The sequence below is a fragment of the Episyrphus balteatus genome, chromosome 2, assembly GCF_945859705.1.
Source record: "Episyrphus balteatus chromosome 2, idEpiBalt1.1, whole genome shotgun sequence".
NCBI classification, from domain to species: domain Eukaryota; kingdom Metazoa; phylum Arthropoda; class Insecta; order Diptera; family Syrphidae; genus Episyrphus; species Episyrphus balteatus.
The window spans coordinates 111520233-111535251 of NC_079135.1; the positions used below are offsets into that span (position 1 = coordinate 111520233).

At 40.2% G+C, this 15019-nt stretch overlaps 1 protein-coding gene across 1 annotated transcript; it reads left to right on the forward strand.

Moving 5' to 3' along the window:
• Window positions 1–74: 74 nt before the first annotated feature.
• Window positions 75–14921, forward strand: LOC129908491 (dynein axonemal intermediate chain 3). Its single transcript, XM_055984986.1, has 9 exons — window positions 75–209; window positions 8994–9140; window positions 9413–10092; window positions 10210–10390; window positions 11449–11639; window positions 11698–12819; window positions 12881–13056; window positions 13116–13312; window positions 14199–14921. The coding sequence occupies exons 1-9, from the start codon at window positions 169–171 to the stop codon at window positions 14854–14856; spliced, it is 3393 nt and encodes a 1130-aa protein (XP_055840961.1). The 5' UTR covers window positions 75–168; the 3' UTR covers window positions 14857–14921.
• Window positions 14922–15019: the final 98 nt, after the last annotated feature.

The window sequence follows — 15019 nt, forward strand, 5'->3', positions numbered from 1 at the left end:
AGCAAAATGATAAGGTAGTTTGATAATTTGGCATTTTGAATTCTCTGTTGGCATGGAAATTTGAATTTGTTTATTTTCAGAAATTTGTGAATTTTTAATAAAACAAGAAAACAAATATAGAAATTTGTGATAAGAAATTTTTAAAAGAATTTAGAATTTATCAAAGAAATGGACGTGACAACAAGAATTGAAGAAGAAAATCGAGTTGTGTAAGGAATTGTTCAAATTAAATATATTATTAGCCGCGTTTCTTTGGAAGTGGAAGACTTCTCATGAGTAAATGATTTGTAGATCTAGTACTTTAATTTACGCATGATCTTCCGCTCGACTAGATAGGTAGGTATAGTTGTATGAGAAATGTTGTCCAGCGTTTTTTTTTTTATGTGGAAATTGCCATTAAAATATTAATATTTTAATACCGTACCACCATTTTTAAAAGTTTTTCACTAATATTTTAATACTGCGTTACAACCTAGCCTAAATCCGAGATTTAGCTAAAGCATAAAACTCGGGATTTTTTTTCTAAATCCCGGATTGAAAGTAGGTGAAAATCTTAGATTTAGGGTAGCTGAGCCCAAATCCGAAATTTAGCGAAGTAGATTTAAAATAAATCTCGAGATTTATCCTAAATCTACTTAGCTAAATCTCGGATTTAGCGTGTGTGAAGCATAGTAGGGGTATTCACGATTTGATGCAAATGGTCTTGTATCGTTGTAAAAGTGCAAAAGTGTAACATTTTCTTAAACTAAAATAACGAAATATACTTTGATTTTTTTACAATTTTACACTTTTGCAATATCCTAACCCTATTGCAAAAATAAAATACAATGGTGCAAAATTTGTTTTTTGTAGTTGCAGTAGTCGAAAAATGAAATGTAGTAATTTTACACCTTTTTGTTGCACCGGATCGTGAATACCCCTAGTATAACCTTTTAAATGGAGAAAATAGAAACCATAAAAAACCCTAATGAAAGACAAATAGGAATAATGTCGTATCTCCACAGTTCTTGTTCATTTGTATCACTGTAAACCAAATAAACGAAGAAGTTTTAACTTCTTATTCTTATATATATAATTCTCCTGTGCGTTTGTTTGTGACCCTACTCCTTCTAAACGACTTGATAGATTTTTCTGAAATTTGGTGGGGGTGATAAGGTCCATCCGAGACAGGTTTTGTTTTATAATTGGACCCAGTAGGTGGCGCTGTTGTCAAGTTATATGCAAATTCCGTATTTGGGGTCGAATGACTGAACAGATTTTTGTGAAATTTTGTAAGGTCCATCCGAGACAGGTTTTGTGTTATAATTGGACCCGGTAGGTGGCGCTGTTGTCAAGTTATGTATATGCAAATTCCGTATTTGGGGTCGAATGACTGAACAGATTTTTGTGAAATTTTGTGTATGCGATAAGGTCTATCCGAGACAGGTTTTGTGTTATAATTGGACCCGGTAGGTGGCGCTGTTGTCAAATTATGTATATGCAAATTCCGTATTTGGGGTCGAAAGACTGAATATTTTTTGTGAAATTTTGTGTGTGTGATAAGGTTTGCCCCAGACAGGTTTTGTGTTATAATTGGACCCTGTAGGTTGCGCTGTAGTCAATTTATTTGTGCTCCACATATCAACCGAACCGAGTGAACCGGAAAAAGTTTAACACATTACAGGGCTAAAATTTGAAAACAAATACTTGGAAAGGCGGAACGAAGTCCGCCGGGTCAGCTAGTAATATATAAAATACTACAATATAATTCAATATTGTAATGTTTTATTCCGGGTTCACAATAAAACTTATTTAATTTCCACTTATATTTCCGTTCAAATAAGAACACACTTTATTTCAACTCAATTTACTTTTATTATTCGCTCAAACAAACACACTTTTAAATCACTTTATTTACTACCAACAATTCGCAACACTTTATTTCACTTTGTACTGTACTCTTTCACTTTCAAGATTAAACTGTATCCGGTCGGTGTTTACGCTGCCCTTTTATACCGGAATTTCGAGATTCGAGAATGTCTTCGAAGGTTCTCGTCTTTGCTTCTCGAGACTTCCTTTCCAAGAGGGGGCGCTTCATACTTCCAGTCTAGTTGGATATTTTGGGATGTGTTCAGAGGGTAGGTAGTTTCTTGATTATTAAAGGTCCGTTCACATTTCTACCTTTGCAGTAGTAGGTAGTGTGTTCAGACTTTTATCTTAAAAGTAGTTCAGTAATTCATCGTTACAATATACATAATTTCAAGTGACCTCAACTCCAAAAATTTATAAAGCGTTTTTATTTTTGTTATTTTTTTCTTCGTTATTATAAAATACTACTTTTAAATAAAGTGTCATATCGCTAGATTAAATGAACACACAATTTCCAACTTGATCAACTGTCTTTTCTTCCCCCACTCTTTCAAATACATAATAAAAAAAAAAAAATACAAAAAAAAGAACACGTATACGCCACAGACCATGTGGACAACATGTACATAAATAATTTTAATTACAACTTTGGGTTATCATCAAAATCGAAATTAAATAACACTTGCAGCACTTAATCCTTGCACAAAATCTGCATATTCTTTGTCATATTCATATTCGTCATCATTAACAGTAATACTATGTTTCCACCTACGCTAAATCCGAGATTTCGGTTAAGAAGATTATACTAAATCTTCTTAGCTAAATCTCGGATTGAGCGTAGGTGGAAACATAGTATTAGTATAAATCTCGAGATTAATTTTAAATCTATTTCGCTAAATCTCGGATTTGGGTTCAGCTACCCTAAATCTATGATTTTTATCTATTTTCAATCCGAGATTTAGAATAAAACTCGAGATTTGTGCTAAACGTACTTAGCTAAATCTCGGATTTAGAGTAGGTGGAAACGAAGACGCGTTTCAGACGCGTTTTGGACGCGTTTCAGACGCGTTTCAGACGCGTTTCAGACGCGTTTTGGACGCGTTTCAGACGCGTTTTAGACGCGTTTCAGACGCGTTTCAGACGCGTTCTAGACGCGTTTCAGACGCTTTTCAGAGGCGTTTTGGATGCGTTTCAGACGCGTTTTGGACGCGTTTTAGACGCGTTTTAGACGCGTTTTAGACGCGTTTCGGACGCGTTTTAGACGCGTTTCGGACGCGTTTTAGACGCGTTTCGGACGCGTTTTGGACTCGTTTCAGACGTTTTGGACGCGTTTCAGATGCGTTTTGGACGCGTTTTAGACGCATTTCAGACGCGTTTTAGACGTGTTTTGGACGCGTTTCAGAAGCGTTTTAGACGCGTTTCGGACGCGTTTTGGACGCGTTTCAGAAGCGTTTTAGACGCGTTTCAGACGCGTTTTAGACGTGTTTCAGACGCTTTTCAGAGGCGTTTTGGATGCGTTTCAGACTCGTTTTGGACGCGTTTTGGACGCGTTTCAGACGCGTTTTAGACGCGTTTCAGACGCGTTTTAGACGCGTTTTGGACGCGTTTCAGACGCGTTTTAGACGCGTTTTAGACGCTTTTCAGACGCGTTTTGGACGCGTTTCAGACGCGTTTCAGAAGCGTTTTAGACGCGTTTCAGACGCGTTTTAGACGTGTTTCAGACGCTTTTCAGAGGCGTTTTGGATGCGTTTCAGACTCGTTTTGGACGCGTTTTGGAAGCGTTTCAGACGCGTTTTAGACGCGTTTCAGACGCGTTTTAGACGCGTTTTGGACGCGTTTCAGACGCGTTTCAGACGCGTTTCAGACGCTTTTCAGAGGCGTTTTGGATGCGTTTCAGACGCGTTTTGGACGCGTTTCAGACGCGTTTAAGACGCGTTTTAGACGCGTTTTAGACGCGTTTTGGACGCGTTTCAGATGTGTTTTGGACGCGTTTTAGACGCGTTTTAGACGCGTTTTAGACGCTTTTCAGAGGCGTTTTGGATGCGTTTCAGACGCGTTTTGGACGCTTTTCAGACGCGTTTTGGACGCGTTTCAGACGCGTTTTAGACGCGTTTTAGACGCGTTTCAGACGCGTTTCAGACGCTTTTCAGAGGCGTTTTGGATGCGTTTCAGACGCGTTTTGGGCGCGTTTTAGACGCGTTTTAGACGCTTTTCAGAGGCGTTTTGGATGCATTTCAGACGCGTTTTGGACGCGTTTCAGACGCGTTTTAGACGCGTTTTAGACGCTTTTCAGACGCGTTTTGGACGCGTTTTAGACGCGTTTCAGACGCGTTTTGGACGCTTTTCAGACGTTTTGGACGCGTTTCAGATGCGTTTTGGACGCGTTTTAGACGCGTTTTAGACGCTTTTCAGAGGCGTTTTGGATGCGTTTCAGACGCGTTTTGGACGCGTTTCAGACGCGTTTTAGACGCGTTTTAGACGCTTTTCAGACGCGTTTTGGACGCGTTTCAGACGCGTTTTAGACGCGTTTTAGACGCGTTTCAGACGCGTTTCAGACGCTTTTCAGAGGCGTTTTGGATGCGTTTCAGACGCGTTTTGGACGCGTTTTAGACGCGTTTCAGACGCGTTTTAGACGCGTTTTAGACGCGTTTTAGACGCGTTTTAGACGCGTTTTGGACGCGTTTCAGACGTTTTGGACGCGTTTCAGATGTGTTTTGGACGCGTTTTAGACGCGTTTTAGACGCGTTTTAGACGCGTTTCAGACGCGTTTTAGACGCGTTTTGGACGCGTTTCAGACGCTTTTCAGAGGCGTTTTAGACGTTTTAGACGCGTTTTAGACGCGTTTCAGACGCGTTTTAGACGCGTTCTAGACGCGTTTTAGACGCGTTTTAGACGCGTTTTAGACTTGTTTTGGACGCGTTTCGGACGTTTTTCAGAGGCGTTTTGGATGCGTTTCAGACGCGTTTCAGACGCGTTTTAGACGCGTTTTAGACGCGTTTTAGACGCGTTTTAGACGCGTTTTAGACGCGTTTTGGACGCGTTTCAGACGCGTTTTAGACGCGTTCTAGACGCGTTTTGGACGCGTTTTGGACGCGTTTTGGACGCGTTTCAGACGCGTTTTAGACGCGTTCTAGACGCGTTTTAGACGCGTTTCAGACGCGTTTTGGACGCGTTTCAGACGCGTTTTAGACGTGTTTTAGACGCGTTTCAGACGCGTTTCAGACGCGTTTTAGACGCGTTTTGGACGCGTTTCAGACGCGTTTTAGACGTGTTTTAGACGCGTTTTAGACGCGTTTCAGACGCGTTTTGGACGCGTTTCAGACGCGTTTTAGACGTGTTTCAGACGCGTTTCAGAAGCGTTTTGGACGCGTTTTGGACGCGTTTTGGACGCGTTTTGGACGCGTTTTAGACGTGTTTTAGACGCGTTTTAGACGCGTTTTAGACGTTTTTTAGACGCGTTTCAGAAGCGTTTTGGACGCGTTTTGGACGCGTTTTGGACGCGTTTTGGACGCGTTTTAGACGTGTTTTAGACGCGTTTTAGACGCGTTTTAGACGCGTTTCAGACGCGTTTTGGACGCGTTTCAGACGCGTTTTAGACGCGTTCTAGACGCGTTTTGGACGCGTTTTGGACGCGTTTTGGACGCGTTTTGGACGCGTTTCAGACGCGTTTTAGACGCGTTCTAGACGCGTTTTAGACGCGTTTCAGACGCGTTTTGGACGCGTTTCAGACGCGTTTTAGACGTGTTTTAGACGCGTTTCAGACGCGTTTTAGACGCGTTTTGGACGCGTTTCAGACGCGTTTTAGACGTGTTTTAGACGCGTTTTAGACGCGTTTCAGGCGCGTTTTGGACGCGTTTCAGACGCGTTTTAGACGCGTTTTAGACGCGTTTCAGACGCGTTTCAGACGCTTTTCAGAGGCGTTTTGGATGCGTTTCAGACGCGTTTTGGACGCGTTTCAGACGCGTTTTAGACGCGTTTTAGACGCGTTTTAGACGCGTTTTGGACGCGTTTCAGATGTGTTTTGGACGCGTTTTAGACGCGTTTTAGACGCGTTTTAGACGCGTTTTAGACGCTTTTCAGAGGCGTTTTGGATGCGTTTCAGACGCGTTTTGGACGCTTTTCAGACGCGTTTTGGACGCGTTTCAGACGCGTTTTAGACGCGTTTTAGACGCGTTTCAGACGCGTTTCAGACGCTTTTCAGAGGCGTTTTGGATGCGTTTCAGACGCGTTTTGGACGCGTTTTAGACGCGTTTTAGACGCTTTTCAGAGGCGTTTTGGATGCGTTTCAGACGCGTTTTGGACGCGTTTCAGACGCGTTTTAGACGCGTTTTAGACGCTTTTCAGACGCGTTTTGGACGCGTTTTAGACGCGTTTCAGACGCGTTTTGGACGCTTTTCAGACGTTTTGGACGCGTTTCAGATGCGTTTTGGACGCGTTTTAGACGCGTTTTAGACGCTTTTCAGAGGCGTTTTGGATGCGTTTCAGACGCGTTTTGGACGCGTTTCAGACGCGTTTCAGACGTTTTGGACGCGTTTCAGATGTGTTTTGGACGCGTTTTAGACGCGTTTTAGACGCGTTTTAGACGCGTTTTAGACGCGTTTCAGACGCGTTTTAGACGCGTTTTGGACGCGTTTCAGACGCGTTTCAGACGTTTTGGACGCGTTTCAGATGCGTTTTGGACGCGTTTCAGACGTTTTAGACGCGTTTTAGACGCTTTTCAGAGGCGTTTTGGATGCGTTTCAGACGCGTTTTGGACGCGTTTCAGACGCGTTTTAGACGCGTTTTAGACGCTTTTCAGACGCGTTTTGGACGCGTTTCAGACGCGTTTTAGACGCGTTTTAGACGCGTTTCAGACGCGTTTCAGACGCGTTCTAGACGCGTTTCAGACGCTTTTCAGAGGCGTTTTAGACGTTTTAGACGCGTTTTAGACGCGTTTCAGACGCGTTTTAGACGCGTTCTAGACGCGTTTTAGACGCGTTTTGGACGCGTTTCGGACGTTTTTCAGAGGCGTTTTGGACGCGTTTCAGACGCGTTTCAGACGCGTTTTAGACGTGTTTTAGACGCGTTTTAGACGCTTTTCAGACTCGTTTTGGACGCGTTTCAGACGCGTGTTAGACGCGTTTTGGACGCGTTTCAGACGCGTTTCAGACGCGTTCTAGACGCGTTTTGGACGCGTTTCAGACGCGTTTTAGACGCGTTTTAGACGCGTTTTAGACGCGTTTTGGACGCGTTTCGGACGTTTTTCAGAGGCGTTTTGGATGCGTTTCAGACGCGTTTCAGACGCGTTTTAGACGCGTTTTGGACGCGTTTCAGACGCGTTTTAGACGTGTTTTAGACGCGTTTCAGACGCGTTTCAGACGCGTTTTGGGCGCGTTTCAGACGCGTTTTAGACGTGTTTTAGACGCGTTTCAGACGCGTTTTGATCGCGTTTCAGACGCGTTTTAGACGCGTTTTAGACGCGTTTCAGACGCGTTTTGGACGCGTTTCAGACGCGTTTTAGACGTGTTTTAGACGCGTTTCAGACGCGTTTCAGACGCGTTTTGGACGCGTTTCAGACGCGTTTTAGACGTGTTTTAGACGCGTTTCAGACGCGTTTTGGACGCGTTCTAGACGCGTTTTAGACGCGTTTCAGACGCGTTTTGGACGCGTTTCAGACGCGTTTTAGACGTGTTTTAGATGCGTTTCAGACGCGTTTTAGACGCGTTTTGGACGCGTTTCAGACGCGTTTTAGACGTGTTTTAGACGCGTTTTAGACGCGTTTCAGACGCGTTTTAGACGTGTTTTAGACGCGTTTCAGACGCGTTTTGGACGCGTTTTGGACGCGTTTTGGACTTGTTTCAGACGCGTTTTAGACGTGTTTTAGACGCGTTTTGGACGCGTTTCAGACGTGTTTTGGACGCGTTTCAGACGCGTTTTAGACGTGTTTTAGACGCGTTTCAGACGCGTTTCAGACGTGTTTAAGACGCGTTTCAGACGTCTTTAAGACGCGTTTCAGACGCGTTTTGGACGCGTTTTGGACGCGTTTCAGACGCGTTTTAGACGTGTTTTAGACGCGTTTTGGACGCGTTTCAGACGTGTTTTAGACGCGTTTCAGACGCGTTTTAGACGCGTTTCAGACGCGTTTTAGACGCGTTTTGGACGCGTTTAAGACGCGTTTTGGACGCGTTTCAGACGCGTTTTAGACGCGTTTTGGACGCGTTTTAGACGCGTTTCAGACGCGTTTTGGACGCGTTTCAGACGCGTTTTAGACGCGTTTTAGACGCGTTTTAGACGCGTTTCAGACGCGTTTTGGACGCGTTTCAGACGCGTTTTAGACGCGTTTTAGACGCGTTTTAGACGCGTTTTAGACGCGTTTCAGACGCGTTTTGGACGCGTTTCAGACGCGTTTTAGACGCGTTCTAGACGCGTTTTGGACGCGTTTTGGACGCGTTTTGGACGCGTTTTGGACGCGTTTCAGACGCGTTTTAGACGCGTTCTAGACGCGTTTTAGACGCGTTTCAGACGCGTTTTGGACGCGTTTCAGACGCGTTTTAGACGTGTTTTAGACGCGTTTCAGACGCGTTTCAGACGCGTTTTAGACGCGTTTTGAACGCGTTTCAGACGCGTTTTAGACGTGTTTTAGACGCGTTTTAGACGCGTTTCAGACGCGTTTTGGACGCGTTTCAGACGCGTTTTAGACGTGTTTTAGACGCGTTTCAGAAGCGTTTTGGACGCGTTTTGGACGCGTTTTGGACGCGTTTTGGACGCGTTTTGGACGCGTTTCAGAAGCGTTTTGGACGCGTTTTGGACGCGTTTTGGACGCGTTTTAGACGCGTTTTAGACGCGTTTCAGACGCGTTTTGGACGCGTTTCAGACGCGTTTTAGACGTGTTTTGGACGCGTTTCAGACGCGTTTTAGACGTGTTTTAGACGCGTTTCAGACGCGTTTTGGACGCGTTTTGGACGCGTTTTGGACGCGTTTCAGACGTGTTTTAGACGCGTTTCAGACGCGTTTTGGACGCGTTTTAGATGCATTTCAGACGCTTTTCAGACCTGTTGTGGATGTTTTGTACGCGTTTTGGATTATATGTATATATTTATGTAGATTTTAAAATTTCAATTAAAATAAAACTTCGCCTAAGCCTAATGAAAATCTTATTTTTCTAGACCTACAGAGTTAAAACATGAAATACTACCAACTCTTTCTGATGTTGACTCAACAGATGATGAACTGGAAGGTCTTAATACCTTTAGTATGGATGCAGCTAAAACGGATATCTACGAATTACAAGGATGTCACAAGATAATGCTAAAGTAGGTATTAAATCAAAAATCTTATTATAGGTTCATTTGATGTTGACTAACTACGGCAAAGTAAAAAACAGAGTTATGTCTGACGATATGAATGTTTTTTCACCTGTTCCATCATAACTTCTAAACTACTGCTTTTAAATTGACCAATGAGATATATTTAAAAGCGTCGATCACTCTTATGTTATTTATACTTTTATACAGAATCCTAACCCAAATATGGTGGTTTAAATAAACGAAGCATTTAAAAGTTGCTTTCGGTTTCTTTAATTCAGATTGAAAGTTCAAAAGCAACTCGGTCTCGAAGTTGGCATCAATGTGAGCCAAGAGTTTCCCTGGAAGCGCATCAAATTCAGCCTATTAAGCCAACATCTATTTGACGAAATCGATAATGGTGAAATGCTTCAAGAATTCTTTGTCAACTATAACCCAGATGATAAAGTTCTACTTGGTTATGCTCCATCATTCATGCAACAAGAACAAAAAAAAGAAGGTACTACCCAAGTAGTCGATGGTGATGAGGATCCTTTTGTTATTTACGTCTCTGAAGATGATGCACGTTCAGCTGCAGCAATCATAAAAAACATTGAAACCTATGAACGTTTTATGATGAATAAGAAATTAATCAAACGACCACGTAAATGGATTAGCAAAGGAAGTGAATATGAAGTTAATTTGGGCATTCCACCACAAAAATCTGAAGTTGCCGACGTGGAAATTCAAACAGTCTATCCAATGAGACAGTCAAGGGTAAAATTTGAAATGCGACTTACATCCGATGTTCGTGATGGTTATGCTGAACTGATTGCTGGCGATGCTAGATTTCAAAATGTAACACAGCAAAGGGTAAATGTTGGTGTACAATCTGCCCCAGCAACTGTGACACTGGAACAGCAAACTGATCCAACATTTCCATCGAATGCATGGTCTCAGTATCTGTATGAAATTAAAGAAGGTAAGGTAGTTTGATTTGTGTGAACAAAAAGAATCGATAAGTAGATTGAGCTTCTAAATACATTTCACCTTTTTTCGAATTCCTCGGAGAACTTATTTTTCTATTTTTCGAACTTAGAACAAGATGGCTTAGACGAGTCATCCGAGGAAGAACAAGAAAAAGGAAAATCTGCTGCAACTAGTAAGACTGTAACTCCATCAACAGAGGCTGAAAAAGAACCTAAACCGCCACCGGAAATGTCCGAGCAGATAAAGTATCTGTTAAGTGTACTAGAATTTAACCAAATTGATATGTACAGGCAAGTCAAATATTTCTAATTTTGAAAGATAGCTAATTCACAACATATGCGTCAAATTTCCTTAAAATAATCGTAAATCAGTGCACATTTTGAGGGCAGTTTCACAGACAATACTTTAATGTTAAAATGAAGAAGAAGTGCATATTTAACAATTTATGGCCCGGTTTCAAAGTCAAGAAACTTATAAAACATGTAAACTACCTTACCGACTCTATTTTAAAGTGTTGACTGTAATATTGAAACTACCTTTTCTATATGATACACTTTAGGTAAGTTTTCACATGTTGAGTGTTGGTAAGGTAGCGTACATAATTATGTTTGAATTCATAAACGCATCACTGTTTTCGCATCACAATATCTTGTATGGAAAGAATACACTATTTTACCTGCAAAGCATCACGTAGTTTGCACGTTTTGAAGCAAAAGCATCCCTGCGTTATACCCCATTTACACGACTGGTAACTTTCCAGTTATTTTGTCACACAACTGTCAAATGCCTTTGTCATAATATTGGGTTCATTCTTTTATGGCAACTTGCCATTATTTAAAAAAAAAATTACGGATCGTTTATAGAACGAAAATAAAAATGGTAGCAAAATGGCAAAAATACTGGCAAGTTGCCAGTCGTGTAGATGCGGCATTAATGAATTCAGTCTATATGTTTAATGGCTGGTTTCACAATTAATATTGAGGTTGAGTCGGTAATGTCATCCATGTCATTGAAGCAGGTATTCTTTAAGCGCTCATAACTTCACGCGTATACTTCATTTACCCGATTGTAAAACTGCCCTTAAATTATGTAATGAGATGTTAAAGCAGTTTTATTTAGGGAAATTATACAAAACAGACACTTCTCATGCGCAAATGTGAACTATCATCCCTAAACTTAAATGTTGACTGTTTAACTGGCGCCCAATCTTAAACCTCTGGTATTGGTCCATAAAATCCTTAATGGACAATTTAGTCCCATGTTGGGCGCCATTTATGAAAACCTAACTTTCTTTACAATTACAGAATGACTGTTTTAGTACCTACCAAAAATTTTATATTTCTTTCAGAAACGACTATCCAAAAATATCAACAGCTCCAATTCAAATATTTACCAACCCTTACCTTGAAGAGATATTTTGTTTTGCTAACATTTCTAAAAGCCATCAACGATATGTATCCGCAGTTGATTGGTATCCCCATTTGACTGGAATAGTTGTTTCAAGTTACACTTTCACAACTAGAGTAACTCAAAATAAAGGTAAATTTAAAACAAATCAAGAAAGCATACAACCTTATCCTAATAATTTTGGAAATAGTTCAACCTAAAGAAAAAATCGATCCCGTCCAAAGATCAATTCTTCAACCCAACCCAGTTTTAATGTGGAGTTTTACCGACAGTTTAAATTTCAAATTAGAATTTGAAGCACCTCGTGAAATAACTGCTCTATCATTTTGTCCATATGACAAAAATATTCTTATTGGTGGAACAATTAATGGACAAATAATCATTTGGGATTTGCAAGATCGCACAAAAAATCTTGAAGCTGAAGAGCATCTCACAATTCAGGAAGCAAGCAATCGTGAACATATCAGTGAGTTTCTAGCTTGGACCATTCAATATGATGAAGGATCATGGGTATTTCCAGCTGCTGTCAGTGCTCTTGATGGTTCACAAACTGATGCTGTCACTGAAATTAAATGGTTAAGTCGTAATCATTATATTTCTTCAAATGGCAGAATTCATGAAAACTATTTAAAAACAAAAAGTCGATATTTTTCCACACTTTCATTGGATGGCTCTGTAGCATATTGGAATTTAGATTATGATATGGGTAATATTGCCAAAGCAGCTAGTAGCAAGAGACAGCTCCCTCTAGCGTTAACACAAAATGAATCGGTTTATAAGAAATTGGACAAATGCATAAAACCTATTTTCGTGGCGACATATTCTGAAGCCTTGACATCAATTGTTTGTGATGTTGCTAACTTCACGTACACTCCTCAGATAGTTGATAGCCATCCTACCAATTTCGAGGGTAAAACTTTCCTAATAGATGTCACCGAGGCAGATGATCAAAGTGCAGTCCGGAACACTTTTATTGTTGGATCTTTTTTTGGACGAATCGATTGTTTAACCTTTGAAGGAAATGAACCCGGTTCAGAGATCAATAAGGAGAATATAACATCTCCAACATACAGTTTTGCAAGGGTTCATGACGGCCCCATAGTTGCTTTGAAGAAAAATCCATATTATCCAGAGATATTTGTATCGATTGGCAGACATGTTATGGCCATATGGCGGGAAGATTTTCATTTTACTCCAATTTTATGGCGAGTTAGACCGAAAATCCTAACAGCTGTTGAATGGAGTACTGATAGGCCAGCTGTTTTGTATTTAACTCGAAGTGATGGAAGTTTTGAAGCTTGGGATTTATTAGGTTATTAGATTCCTTATTGTATTTATTCAACTTTGTGACTAAAATTTTTCTTAACTTTCAGCTAGAGATGATGATGCATGTTTAGTTGAAGTATTAGGTGGTGGTATTATAACAGCTTTATCGGAGCATCGATCTGCAATTCCGAAAAAAGTTATAAGCATTGGAGATTATGATAGCAGTTTTAGAATGGTGGCTTTACCTGAAAGTTTTTATAAGCCAGTTCCTAACGAGTTGGAGGTGAGTACTTTATTTTCTTATTTATGGTTTTAGTTGAATAAACTGTTAAAAATTTTAAGCAACTACAAAATTTTGTCGAAAAAGAAGTATCTCGGAAGAAAGCAATTCAAAGTTGGCAACAAAACTGGTGCACCCAAAATGCTGATATAATAGAGGAGAAGAAAAAAATGAAGGCGGCTGCAGCAAAAGATCTAGAACGTTTACGTTTGGAGGCTGAAGATGCGAAGAAGTTAGCTCAAACTCCCGAAGACAAAAAGTAAGAATGCCAGAGTTCATACAAATTTTGTAGGAATTACTTTGCATCACTGTTTTTCGAAGACTTGCAACACTACCTTACCTTAATTTCTTTAGATTTTTTAGGATTAGTTTCACAGTCGACACTTCGGTCTAGTGATGGTAAGGTAGTGCATATATTTTTACATCGAAAATTAAACATATGGTTAGTTTTACAGTCAACCCTTAACTCAATTGATGATAATGTAGTTTACATTTTTACATGGGAATTATAACTTAAGTTTCTAACACCGGCCACTTAAATGGCACTTACTTGACTGTGAATCCAGCAATAAATGATAATAAGGTAGGTGAGAGGATTGTAAACATAATTGATATTACGCTTATAAAAATTGCAACTGCCTTATCATCCCTAAACTTAAGGATTGTATTTTAAACTCTTTTTCTTGGGGCCAGTTTCGCAGGAATGATAAGGTAGTTCACTCTTTGACATGACGTGTATCACTAAGGTTTCTAGTATCAGTCACTTAAGTGTCACTCACTCGACTATGAAACTAGTCCCAAGTGATGGAAAGTCGAAGCGCACTACCTTACCTTACTTGTTTCAAATCTGGGAAGCGCGTTTTACAGACAAAAGTTATGCTCAGAGATGATAATGTAGTTCGAATGTTTGTAAACTTAAGTATTACTTCCCTTATAACAATGAGAACTACCTTACCATCCATAAACTTAAAGGTTTACTTTGAAATTCGTCTTCTTGGTGCCAGTTTCAAAGCCCAAGCTTAAGTTTAAAGATGGTAAGGTAGTTCACAATACTCGAATGTGAAACTAAGCCTCCATTTTTTGTGATGCAAAGTAGAATTGTATTGAGAAAATCACATTATTTCATAACATATTTTTCCTAATAGGGAACAAACCATCACAAAATCAGCCACTCATTATGATTTTGAAGAAAAACTTGACAAGAAATGGGATGAACTTAACCTCAAACGTCTGATTCGTAATTTAATGGCTCGAAAAATGGTTGATCCGGAAAAACTTGATCGCGAAACAGCTTTGGAAAAAGAACGTCTTCGTTATGAGGAACGAAAAAAGGCTTCTATTAATGAAGCTATATCAAAAGTTAGCGAAGAAATTGCTGTAATACGTGCAAGACTTCTTCCAATCGAAAAAGAAGACATTCAACTTTCGGATACAATTGCAGCTTCTCTTAAGAACATTTTTGAAATTGCTCCAAGTTATGCTGATGTAGAATCAGAAGCAAAAACGTTTCTTGATGAAACTCCACCGATTCCAGTAATATCTTATGACACTATCATGGCTCGATGCAGAGAAAGACGTCAGCTTTTGAATAAGGTTTTAGGTGTACCATTTGATCGTACCTATCACTGTGAACAAGAACAAAAATCAGGAGGTTTTAAAGAATGGAATCATGGTTATGATGAATTTATTCGAACTTTAGAAGAAGAAAAAAGGAAGAATACAAAACCTAGTGATTCTTCTTTACCTCAGGCGTCATACAGTGATTTAGACTTGATTCCTCAGAGAGATTTGGAAGTATTATAATTTCTTTGTTTTTTATTTACTGCAGATCTAATAAATTACTATATCACGTAATCGATATTAATTTATCGCCATTGTTTGTATGATTTCTTTGAATTCAATATGTGGGACATGTGCATTGACAGGTTCATTTTATTGGTATGGATATTTTTGTGATCAAAAACGT